The 13,664-nt window shown below is 41.8% G+C and overlaps 1 protein-coding gene across 1 annotated transcript in view; it reads right to left on the bottom strand.

Annotated features, from left to right (window-relative positions):
• Positions 1-13,403, bottom strand: part of LOC149169055 (uncharacterized) — a 541,452-nt gene extending 528,049 nt beyond the window's left edge. The window contains exons 1-2 of the mRNA XM_089428542.1: positions 13,002-13,403; positions 11,108-12,766 (exon numbers count right to left, since the gene is read on the bottom strand). Of these exons, the coding sequence (XP_089284668.1) occupies positions 11,108-12,478 (1,371 nt within the window). The 5' untranslated portion in view covers positions 12,479-12,766; positions 13,002-13,403. The remainder of the gene's footprint in view (positions 1-11,107; positions 12,767-13,001) is intronic.
• Positions 13,404-13,664: the final 261 nt, after the last annotated feature.

Below are 13,664 nucleotides of genomic sequence, written 5' to 3' on the forward strand. Positions count from 1 at the left end.
TACTCCCACACGTCCCCCCTGTGCGTCTCCCCGCACCAGAGTCTTGGTGGAACATTGATAGAAAGTACTCACACTGGGATGATGATCAAAATCCCTCTAATGGCAATCAAAGGAATGACAAATTTAATAGCAAAGGTAAGAGGAGAGCTGGGAATCAAGGAAGAGGACAACCATTCAAGAAGGCTAGAAAGTCTAGGATGTATTAAATGCACCTGACCTCAAAAAGAACCTAGTGTCCATCTTGGCAACAGAAGACAAAGGCTACAAGGTAACCTTCAGCGATGGCAAGGTACGTATATGGAAAAATAATGTTAAATATGCCTTTACTCTTGGGTTTAGTGTTGATTCATTATATCAGGTCGATGGAAGTCTGCTAGGTGTCATGTCTTATGACACATCTCTTCAGTCTAAACTTTGGCATTAGAGGTTTGCCCCCCTTCATTATAAAGCTATACTCGGTGTAAGACAAATGGTGACAGGGATGCCTGAATTCTAAGTAGAGAAAGAAGGTGTATGTCCAGGATGTGCCGAAGGAAAGCTCAAAAGGGGACCATTCCCCTCAAGCCAAAGCAAGACCTCCGATATATTACAATTGGTTTACTCAGGCATACTTGAGGTTGGCATTAAGAGGGAGACTACTACACCACATACTCCTGAGCAGAATGGCGTGGTGGGAAGGAAGAACCACACGATGATGGAAGCTGTCCGGGCCATGCTACATGATCAAAGACTTCCAAAGTTTCTATGGGCTGAAACTACAATCACCGCCGTATATGTACAAAATCGATGCCCTCATCAAGCATTGGGTTCCAAGACTCCTGAAGAAAAATTCACCGGTAAGAAACCTGATGTTTCTCATTTTAAAAATTTTGGAAGCCCTGTATATTTCATGTGCCGAAAGAGAAAAGAAATAAATTGGGTGCATCTGGAAAGAAGGGAATTTTCGTGGGCTATGGTGAAAATACTAAAGGCTATAGAATCTATGTAGCCGGTCAAAGGGAAGTCGTAATTAGTCATGATGTCACCTTTTGACGAAGATATGGCTCTCAGCAAGGTGAACAATCTTCCGACTTTGAGGAGCTCTCAAGAAGCCGACACCAGGGAACCGAAAGAAAAGGATGATGAATCAATGCCTGATGTAGAAGAACCCATGGATCCGATTGATCCTCATCCACATGAGCCTTCCTCTTCTAGGAAGAGGCCTTCATGACTTAGGGGGATACTTGATGATGCTGAAGGACATGCTGCACCCTGAGGAACCTTCCATCAAAGTAAGAAACTTAACAGGTATCAGGGATACCTGACCATCATGAGCACGATCATACAAAATGAACCTTCATCATTCTCAGATGTCATCAAGCATTAACTATGGAAGGATGCTATGACCATAGAATATGAGTCTATTATGGAGAATGATGTCTGGGAAGTAGTTCCCAGACCCTGGACAAGACAATTGTTACTTCAAAATGGCTTTACAAGATAAAGCATGCAGCAAATGGAAGTATGGAAAAGTATAAGGTTCATTTTGTTGCTCGTGGTTTATCCCAGAAGGGAGGTATAGACTATGATATTTGCACCTGTTGCCAGATATACGACCATCTGCTTGATCATAGCCCTTGTGGCTTCACAAGGATGGAACCTACATCATATGGATGTTAAGACCGCGTTCTTGCATGGTTCTATCAAAGAAGAGGTCTATGTGGAGCAACTTGAAGGATTTGAGATTTATGATTGAAAATCTCATGTATGCAAGTTGAAGAAGGCTCTCTATGGGCTGAAGCAAGCACCCCGAGCATGGTATGAGAGGACTGATAGCTACTTGATGAAGCTGGGATTCACTAGGAGTGAAGCTGATCCTAACCTTTACTTTAAGGTTGAAGATGACAAGCCTCTCATACTGGTGTTGTATGTGGATGACCTCTTTCTAACAGGTGCAAACCCTCTCATTCACAAATGTAAGAGGGAGATGGCTTCTGAATTTGAAATGAAGGACCAAGGACTTGAAGTGTGGCAGAAGCCAAGGGAAATTTTCCTATCTCAAGGAAAATATGTGGTAAATATATTGGAAAGATTCGGTATGATGGACTGCAAGCCTGTGACTACCTCGAGGATCTTAACTTTTAGAAGTTATATGGTAGTGATGTCGGTCCAGACTTGGGAAATGCCTTTGAGTTTCAAAAACTCATTTGCATTGATGTTCTTGGTGAACCTCCGTCCAAACATATGTTTTGCAGTTAGCATTGTGAGCTCATATTTGGTTGAGCCTCACTGGATTGATGCCAGGAATCTTTTGAGATGTCTTTAGGACACAATCTCTCATGGATTAAGATACACTGTCGGAGATGTGAGACTATTTGGATACACTGATGTTGATTGGGCAGGCAGTGTGGTGGACCGTAAGAGCACTTCCGGGTACTGTTTCACCTTGGGATCTGCTTCGATATCCTGGATGAGCAGGAAGCAGAAGTCGGTGGCTTTGAGCACCGCCAAAGCAGGATATATTGTTGCTAGCATAACCTCGTGTGAGGCAGTCTGGTTGCGAAAGCTCTTCAGTGAGCTGTTTGGATTTACATTGGATACCACTGTGATTCTCTGTAACAACCAGAGGTGGGATTCGATTATTGAGGAATCCCGTATTCGTCAATTGCTCCAGTAGATAGACATCATCTAGGATATGGTAAGTCGATGAGCAAGGAAGCTCCATCACATTAAGATGATGTATAGGTTGATACACCTTGTCAAAGCCCCGAGGAAAGATCTAATCTGCGATTTTCCCAAACGACTTGGAGTCGGCAAGAAACCTTTGTACAAGGGTCCTGCATGTTGCATACATTGAGCTCTGGGAGCTCTGAGGGCTTGCGGTTCCTACTGGAGCAACATATGACCACAGGGTGACTCACCCTCCCCTGGTGGTGCACACTGGAACAAGATGATTCGCTCTCTTGTGGGACAAGATGATTCGCTCTCTTGTGGAACAGGATGATTCGCTCTCCTGTGTAGCAGGATGATTAGTTCTCCTGTGAGGCCTGGATTGATGTGTTCTCCATGGCAGCCTGGATTGATGTGTTCTCCACGGCGATTGTAGCAGGATTGATGTGTTCTCCACGACGATTGTAGCAGGATTGATGTGTTCTCCTGTGAGGACAGGATTGATTAGTTCTCCTGTCGAGGCATCCTACCCATGCAGTCTGGGACTCATGGGAAGTACCTCTCATCTGATCAATGAGCAGGGAAATGAAGTTAGGGACCATAGTAGTACCGATGGACGCATCGTTGTATCTACCGTACTCCCTACGCTAGGATGACCTCCATTGATCTGGGATCAATGATACTGGTCTGGGACCAGTGGTAGGAGTTGTAGCATACTATGACGCTGACTTCAGGTCGGTTGAGACTGGTTTGGGACCAGTGGTACATACTCCAAGACTGACTTCATGTCAGTGCAATACTGGTCTGGGACCAATGAGAGTGGTACACACTATGACGCTGACTTCGGGTCGGTTGAGACTGGTCTGGGACCAGTGATACACTCTCTGAGACTGCGATACTGGTTTGGGACCAGTGGTAGGAGTGGTACTTACTATGAAGCTGACTTCGGGTCGGCTGAGACTGGTCTGGGACCAGTGGTACGCACTCTGAGACTGACTTTGAGTCAGTGGAGGATGATACTGGTCTAGGACCAGTGAAGTTGTACTCACTATGACGCTGACTTCGGGTTGGTTGAGACTAGTCTGGGACCAATGGTACATACTCTGAGACTGACTTTGAGTCAGTATGATACATCCTCGATCATTTCTTCTTCTTCATAATTCGGACAAAAGCAGAGCAGAACAGAGCAAAACAGTACAGATCAGTGCAGGGAAGAACAAGACAAAGCAGAACAGGCAGAATAGAACAGAGCAGGGCAAGGGTCAGGCTGTACAGGGCAGTGCATTTGATGGATGAATAGTAACGACCGATAGACAGATTGCAGATGAAGTTCTCCATGGTTGAGAGGGAGTGTTAAAATTGGCAACCAGGGCAAAACTTCATGTGGGTCATCTTATTCATGGTTGATAATATTTTTATTAGATTCCTCTCGTCGAGAGGTGTAGGATTGATATAAAGATCATCCGATTCTGATAAATATTCATGGAGATATGAATTTATTTTGATTATGGAATTATTATCAAGCCGACCTACAACTCATGTAGGCTCAGAAGCCCAACAGTCGCATCTATTCACCCACCAACGTTGTGTATAAATATAAGAGGACTTTTCCTCATTTGGACTCACTCATCTCATCACATCTCTCTCTCTCTACTGCGCAGAAATGAGTCTCTTCTCTACTGCGCTGAAATGGGTCTCTCTCTCACACATGTGAAGCCGGAAGCTGTTGAATTTGAAGCTGCAACTGCAGAAGTAAAGATTGACTTGCGTGGCCTAGAAGATCTCCTCTTTGGAACTGCGTTGTAGGTTCATCTGAACCTCCTCTGAAAGCCGCAACTTTTGGTGGTGGAATGAAGTCAATCTGACGAACGGTTTGCAAGATATCGACTGCCCTAGTTTGAAGCCGGAAACTGCTGAAACTGAAGCTGCAACTGCAGAAGTAAAGATTGACTTGCGTGGCCTAGAAGATCTCCTCTTTGGAACTGCGTTGTAGGTTCATCTGAACCTCCTCTGAAAGCCGCAACTTTTGGTGGTGGAATGAAGTCAATCTGACGAACGGTTTGCAAGATATCGACTGCCCTAGTTTGAAGCCGGAAACTGCTGAAACTGAAGCTGCAACTGCAGAAGTAAAGATTGACTTGTGTGGCCTAGAAGATCTCCTCTTTGGAACTACGTTGTAGGTTCATCTGAACCTCCTCTGGAAGCCGAAACTTTTGGTGGTGGAATGAAGTCAATCCGACGGTCGGTTTGTGAGATATTGTCTGCCCTAGTTTGATAATGAAGCCGCTAATGCTGATGTTGCTGATCTAGGGTTTGCTACTACTGATATGAATCAGATTTATTGTACTATTTCTCTTTGCTGAATTATTGAAGATAAAAGAAGATTTGATCAAAGGGTTTCCCCACACATTGTGGGGTTTGTCCCTGGCTAGCCGCCACATCTTGTGTCTCTTGTCTTGGCTTGTTTTCTGTCGATCGTTTAATGTTCTATCTGCACTTTACTTTATGTACATGTGATTGCTAATCAGTGGAATATAATAAGAAAAAGAAGTAAATTGTTATAAGCATAGAACATACCATAACTTAACACTATCCCATGTAGGGCTTCATCAAATCTGTCACAAGTGCTTTGAACATCTTTACATTGACCATGTTAGGGTTTCTAGATTGCATATCTCAAAACTTTGCCATAAACCAGGGTTACTTTCAAGCCCTGACCTCATAATATCTGTCAAACCCTAATAACCAAATTGCTTAGGGTTTCCTTCAAACCCTAGAATTCTTTTAGGTATCCTCCTTCTCTTGCATCCCATCAAGGGTGTCTTTATAGGGGTGATCTTCAATGACTTTTCTTCAACCCATCTTCGATACCATGTTGATTTTTCTTAAGGCTATATTATTCTTTGCTTTGGTAATTGCATTTCATTATTTCCATATTTAAATTCACCCCATGGCATCATATCATTATTCAAATTTACATCATTTTTCAGCAACATATGCAACTATGTAGAAAGAACAATATCATCATCAATGCAGCGGAACATAAAGGAACAATAGAAGAAAAGCATTCGCACATAGAGACACCAAGATTAGTCGAAGACCAGGGCAAAATCCACTATAGGGAAAACCCTTTCAAATTCTTCTTCTTATTAGATTGTCATTGAATTATTCAGCAAAAGAGAGTACAATGATCCATATCTTCAATCATAAACCTATCCAGCAAAATCAATTAAACAACATCCATGAGATGAGCCCAGCAATGCTAATACTCAAAACCTAGATTCAAAAGCCTGTGATCAACTATCATTGTCTGCAGTCCACTGTCGAACACTGCGGTCAATGGGTGAAAACTTCGATCAACTGAAAAACCAAATCCTAGAGTCCAGTCGCATGGAGAGTGTGTCATGCATGCAACTAAAACCCTCCAATCACATGCATAGCCCTGCATGTCAGCAACTACAGTGGATATTTGCCTTTGACAAAGCTGCGCTGACACCCAAAACCCTAGAAACACGTGCGAGCTTCAGACCCTATAATCTCGAACCTGTGCCAACCAATCTCTACAAACTTGCCTCAGACCTGTGCGAGCCAAACCAAAGAAGAGAATAGAAGAATGATTCATGATGATGTCCAAAGGAGGTTCACTTGACTTGTATTTATAGCCTTCTAAGGGTGTCCAATTTGCTTTGAGGCCAACCTGATCAAATATGCACATGTGGTCTTTTAATTCAAAAATACACTTTCCCTTATCCAAATTGAGCGCTTCAATAGTCAAAATTGGTCCTCTCGAATAGAGGAATCTCATCCCATGGTTGGAATTTGTCACTGAGCTGCCAAATTAACATGTGGCAGCAGCCAAGAGACATATTCCTTGGCCACAACAAGTCTGCGATTGATATCTTGAAGAGATTCGAGATGGAGAATTACAGGTCAATGTCGACACCTATGATTACCAACTTGAGGAAGCTTGATGCTTCTAAGAATGAGTTGGTGGATCCTGCCTTGCATGGGACACTAATAGGATCCTTGATGTATCCAGTCAATATTAGACCAAACGTTTGTTTTGTTGTGAACACACTTAGCCAGTTCATGGTGGAGCTGAGGAGGGTCCATTGGGTCAAGTAGTTGAGAAGTACAGTGAAGTATGGACTCAAGTATGTCAGAGTTGGGAAAGTGTAATTGCAGGGCTACACAAATTTAGATCGGGTTGGGAGTGTAGTGGATAAGAAGAGTACTTTCAGCTTGGGATCAGCTGTGATCTCGTGGTTTAGCAGAAAGCAACACGCAGTAGCACTTAACAAACACTGAGTACATAGCTACAAGTCTGTGAAGCCATATGGCTTCGCAAAATGCTCACAGGTTTATTTGGTCTTTAAATGGGGCCCATGATGATTCACTATGATAATCAAAGTTACACCAAGCTTTTGGAGAATCCAATGTTTAATGACAAGTCCAAACACATAGAGATCAAGTACCACTTCATCAAAGATAAAGTCTAGAGAGGTGTTGTGAGATTGCAGTACATATCCACAGATGAGCAAGTAGCAAATATTCTCACCAAGCCTCTAGTTAAGGGGAAGTTCATGTTCTACAGGGACAAGTTGCGGGTGATGGAGAATCCCTTCCTAGCTAGGAGGGAGTGTTGATTTTGTAGCTTTGAAAGGTCTTCTACATAGGCTTGTGTCTAGCATGCAGGAGAAGAGGTCCTCATTAGGTGGTTTTTAACTTTTTTGAGAGAAGCAAATAATATAATTTATTTCCTATGTTTTAACTTAGGAAAAACACATTAATTGGCTAATTTTGAGCAAATTTCTAAGGATAAATATTTAATTATTTAAGTGACTTAGATCTAATCTCAGCCATTGATCTATTTGGATAAGATTTAATCCTTGCAGTCTATCACCTTGGACTCTTGAGATTAAGGGTTAGGGACTTTGATCAATTTGAAAATATAAAAGAAGCCTAAGGGAGAGGATGGAGACACAATTGTTTGTGGAGAGATTCAAGCAAATTTGCATGAGCTAATTGCAAGTTTGTGAAGAGGTTGAAGAAATCATAAAGTGTGCAGTTCGGAGTTCAATCGAGCACGATTTTTGCAGGTGGAGTGCAAAAGAGGAGGGTCGAGATTTGCTTGAGGTTGAAGGCAAGGTGTTCCGTGAGCTTGGAAAGGCCGAGAGGATCAAGACCGAGTTTGTGGAGTGTGTCAGGAGTGTGGGGAGGCCATGAGGGTTGAGATCGCACTAGTGGAGGGGCCAAGCTACTTGAGGTGGGCCAAACTAGTGAGAGACAGCCACCAAAGTCCAAGACGAATTTATGGGGGCTGATCTTGCTAGGTTCCATTAGCTATATTTTCTGTGTATTTTCAAAGGGTCATTTTCCCTAGTAAGGGAGCCCTTAATTTTTTTGAGAAGAATTTAATGAAGAGAAATTTGGGGGGCAAATCTTTGTTGTTTGTGGGTGATTTTTTTTTAGTATTTCTGCTGCAAAATTATTGAGTTAATAGTACCACAGTATTTCTGTTTTGTAGTTTTCAGAATTGGTTATTGCAGAAAATTAATTTCAGGGGTTCAATATTTTCTGGGGATAAAATAGCTGCAAAGAAACAAAAAGTTGAAACTAGTACTTAGAAATTAACAGTACATGGTTGAGTCAAGGCAAAGTCCAGTGTTGCAGGAACCACCGTCCCCCCTAAAACAGATCAAAAGCTGGAACTGCAAACCATGTGGATTCGTGAGCAAACCGCAAATGGAACCCCACACTCAAATTTCGAAAACGTGCTTCGCTTGAGAATTGTGATTCCTGGACATGTGGGAACCGTGACGATTCCATTTGCGGTTCTGCAGGCCAAACCACGGCACCAAGTTCATGGAAGGAATTTTGGAAAATGATGCTTCCGATACTTCGCTTCCAAAAAACGCACCCACTTCATCCCCGCTTCATGCAACATTGGCAGAGTCACTCAATTACTGCAAAGCATGTGCTCCAAAACTTTAAGGGCACAATTCATTATAGTCTGAGGTATTTTGGAGATGTTGTATTGGTGCTGCATAGATTTGTTGACTCTAGTTGGGCAGGAGACGTAGGTAGCTGGAAGAGTACTTCAGGATTTTGTTTTAATTTGGGTTAAAGTATAATATCCTAGTTCAGCAGGAAGGAGGCAGCAATGGCACGTAGTTCAGCAGAGGCAGAATATATGGCAGCCACTTCTGCTAGTTGTGAAGCCATCTCTAGCTTTGCAAGTTGATAGTAGAGTTGGCCAATCAGATGTTAGAGCCTATTGTTGTATACTGTCACAATTATAGTTGCATCAGACTCTTTGACAATCTAGTGTTTCATGATTGCCCCAAGCACTTTGACATCCAATACCATTTCCTCGGAGACTGAGTTCAGACGAGACGACTAGTTCTTGAGGATATTCCTTCAGATTCATATGTTACATATAGTTTGAAGAAACCCCTAGCTAAGAGGAAGTTCGAAATGTTGTGGGAGAGGCTTGGCTTGGTGGAGAACACTGTCCTCATAAAGAGGGGAGCATTAGAATTTTACCTGGCTGCTCAGCCAGTATTATCCTCAGCATGGTGCAGTAGTGATGCAGATCCATACAGCAGCAACTCCATCAACAGATATCATCCCAGGCTTTGTGCAACAGTCCTGGCAGTGAAATGGGACATCAGTAGCTTGGAGTGTGGAGAAGACACAGTTATATAGGCTAGAGTAGATGGTATACGCATGCTTGAGAGTTGAGACATGAATGTGCCACTCATAGCATCTTTTATTATTAAAAAACAATTTCCTGTTTTGAATTAGCCCGGCACATTATCTAGGAGTGATTCCTTATTCCAGATAGGGTGCAGACCCTGGAAGATTACTGCTTGCATTAATGCATGACTAACTTCCTGATGGTACTCTAATCTAGGAAAGAATCTGTGCATATCTGGGCACATTTTCGTGGGCTATTTTAGGGCGATTTAGTCTATTTTAGGTGAGTGTGTTTAGGAGTTGAGCTAGTGGCATTGTTTAGTGGCATTGTATTTCCTGTTTTTCAGTTAATAAAACAGAAGTGATTCCAGAATTAGCCCAGCACATTATCTAAGAGTGATTCCTTATTTCAGATAGGGTGCAGACCCCTGGGAGATTACTGATTGCATTATGCATGCCTAACTACTTGAGGGTACTCTAATCTAGGAAAGCATTCATGCAGATCTGGGCACTTTTTTGTGGACTATTTTAGGCCAATTTAGTCTATTTTAGGTGAATGAGTTGAGAAGTTGAGCAAGTAACATTGTATTTCCACCTTTTCAATTAATAAAACAGATGTGATTTTGGGTGCTGCAGATTTCTTATAGCTTCTGCTGTTCATATTTTCAGTTAGTTTATATTTTTATAGATCTAGCATACAAACAGCAGTTTTGAGATCATTGAGTTTCCAGCTTTCTAGGTTTGTACTTCGTAGTTTGCAGGTCTGCTTACCAAGCATTGAAATTTTAACAATGGCGGGCCATCATCCTCATAAGGAAGGGACCTGATCCATCCCAAATCGATAAGTCAAGAGACAAACCACTAAAAAAATCAACATTAATGACTGCCATCGGCATCAATATTGAACCCAAATTTAACTTCAAGATAAATAGTCATATTACGTGTGGTCATCTAGCAGTGACACCTGTTAGTTATGGAAGTTCAATTACTTATAACTGATAGATACTATCTTGTATAAATACATAGAATTAAGAAGCAGAAATAGGGGTAAATTGCGTAGGGTTAAGAAGTAATATAAGGCATAGAAGGAACTAAAGTTCCTGCTTTACAAATATGATTGTGCCCTATAATCCAATGTCTAAAGCTGGGAAACTAAACCTCTCTAATATGTAACTACATATTATTTCATTTAAATTTTATACATTTGCACTTTTCTTTTTTGGGGCAACTGTTATCTGCCAAACACTGTTGGAAGATAAAAGTGGTGAATCTCTATTCGAATGTTCACAAACGCACACCATGAACAAGATGCTGATTTCTCTCCAAACATGCAGATCATTTGCTCAATATAAGATGCTAGCACACTAGAAAAAGGCTACCTTGAAAATAGAACCAATGTTTCGGTGTATAACATTATGCCAAATTATTTCAACTTCTTGAAAGAGTGCACACCAAAAATAAGAATAGAGCAAAACTATGAAGACAGCATCCACCACTTCATTGTTGTTATCAGTGTGCAGCTTTCATATATATGACACTATATCTGAATCAAATATTATGGTTCCTTGTTGTTGTGTGGCACTAACACATGGGACACAAGTGTCTGACTTAGAGATTATCAGACAAACAATTACAGACTATGAAAAGTTTGTTGCTAAAAGCGTGGGAATGTCAACCAGCTATGGTTGTTTAATGAAGTAGCACCACTCTTAGATTAAATCACAGTGGTTTTCAAAGACATTAAAGGGCTTGAACCTACCTTTATGGCCTCTTGTGCAGCAACCCCTCCTGTAATAGCAACAATGGGACACAGTTCCACATGAGCTCCTAAAGCTACCACTTTGATAAGATTTTCATCAATTTCTGCACATTTTGTCTTCACTTGACCTGTATTTTTATCTGCTTCCGCAATCTGTTCACCTGCGAGGATGTTATTATCCTTGTTTTGCCCATTGCTCATTTCCCCATAAGCCTCAGGATCTATGCCATTTACCTGCTGGTCAACTTGAAGAATTAACCCAGTTGCATTATGTTTCTCATCTGTAAAACCACGGGACATTGTTGTGCACCCACTGCCTGTTGCAATGGTCGTTTCTCTCACTGCTTGTCTTGCTAACAACAATATGTCTTCTATTTCGTCATCTTTTATAGCTATTGGATTAGAAAACAGAGATTCTGGACGGTTGATTCTGTCAAATGCATCAACAGCTTGAAATGCAACATGTATGTCAGGTATATGTTGCAGCTTTTTAGTGTTATAAACACCAAACTTGGGAGCTAGAAGAGCTGCCTCGAGTGGAAGGAACTTAACAGTCTTGCTAGCTTTCACCTTGTGAAAATAGCCTCCTGAGGTGTAGCGCCCAAATTTCCTGGTATCAATGAGGATTGTAAATGAGTAAGATCCCGTGACACTGACAGTGACTGGCCCTGATTCATTTAATTCCTCCATACCTCTTATTCCGTGGAAAACTACTTCATCTCCATCTGCCAAACCAAGCCTTTGTTCTTCTACGACTGTCACTGTTGCAGGAAAGTCTTGAGTTATACTCTCTATCACTACATTACCTGGTGTCTCACCCGTCTCATCCTTGACAAGGAACTGGTCACCAAAATCAACAAATACAGATGCAAAAACCCCTCTCGCACAAGATGTGATGAATGGAATGCTACATGACCTACAGACCTGGTTCAGATGGACCAAAAAAGGGATTGTGCCATGGGTAGCAATGACCACATTGTAATTTTTCAAGTAAGCTTCTGCATCGAAATAAGGAATCACCTCAACCGAAGCGTCAGGATTCAGATCCCTCAAGAGCTTTGAAGTACAAAGGGCCCTATTCTGGCCAACATCTCCTTCTTGCAGTAAGAAGTTTGCTCCCAAGTCCAACATAGAGACTGCTCCATCGTCCACCAAACCAATGCCCCCAATACCCGACAAAACTAGATTCTTCGCTATCTCTGCCCCAAGACCTCTACAGCCAAAAATTAACGCTTTGCTCCTCCTTAGAGATTCCACCGACTCTCTTCCTAGTGTATGTATAAGACGTGAATATTTCAGCTCGTCCAAGCACTTTCCTAAGGTGCTTGTATTGGATTGTCCATCTACCTGATCAACTTCCATGGTTATCATTCTAATAACTCTCCCTTCCTCTTCTATGCACCACCATTCAGTCTGAACTGATCGTTTCCCTATAAAAACACACACCAAGCAAACACCCCGATTACTCTTCTCCTAGACGACTTAGAAAACTCAGCCGCCAAATAAATCAACAGTTGCCTGATCTGGGAATTTGATTCTGTATTGTCTGCCCACAAAATCCTTTCTATAAATGAAAAATCGTGAGCTCTCCTTTAGCCAAATTATTTTGCGAGTACAAATCTTGTGGAGAGAGTTGTCTTGACTTGAAAGCTAGTACCCCTTCAAAGAAAATATCCAAGTTTAACAATGTCCAAATTCATATTCCAGTATCGTTCAAGTAAAATAAACAAGAAGCAAATAATGGGTCTTGTTGGAGCCAAACAGATTTTGTCATTGACAAGAATTTTCAAACAAAAAATACTGGGACTCGCAGGTTTTCATTTTAAGACTATGTTTCAATACATCTCACCTCCGCCTCAGCATAGGTATGTCGCTTTGTTCGAAGGTAACATACCAGATAGACTATAGTCTGGATTGTGGCATTGAAGCATCATCCACCTAGACTTCCATAGATTGTAAGGGTAAATGAGTATTGTGCAGGAACAGACAGCCCACTAGAGCAGAACAGTTCCCCTCACAAAAAAGTGAAATTTTTGGTGATTTTTGTGTGAAGATGTTGCAAGGACACACTTAAATCAAACGTGTACTGGACCCTGCCTCCCGATTCTGAGTGAGCCCACCGCCCAGTACGTTGGCTGGGACTCTGGGCTTTGTTTTGCCCTCTTGCTCTCCTTTTCCTTTTAGGCTTGTTTTGCCCTCTTGCTCTCCTTTTCCTTTTAGGCTTGTTTCGCCCTCTTGCTCTCCCGACTCGCTTGACTGCTCTTCACCCCCAAGTAGGATTTTGTTGTTCTAAATGTGGTGTATATATTACACCAACTCTGAGATAAAGAAAAAGGTAGAATCAGAATATTGCGGAAAGGTAACTAACAGAATCTTTGGCCCGCCCACGGCCTTAACCATAATTGTCGTAACTTAGGAAGGCAGGTTACCAGTGTGACAATGTAGGCATTTGTTAGATAGAAATATCAAGGCAAGGAACTAATTCCTTAGAGGTGAAGATGAGTAATCAAATCTTTAATATGGCTGATTTTTGAAAGGTAATATTTCCCGGATGATA

Source organism: Pinus tabuliformis, chromosome 4_2 (assembly GCF_031772625.1).
Source record: "Pinus tabuliformis cultivar Carrire ecotype Pingquan chromosome 4_2, CPIR1, whole genome shotgun sequence".
Taxonomy (NCBI): Eukaryota; Viridiplantae; Streptophyta; class Pinopsida; order Pinales; family Pinaceae; genus Pinus; species Pinus tabuliformis.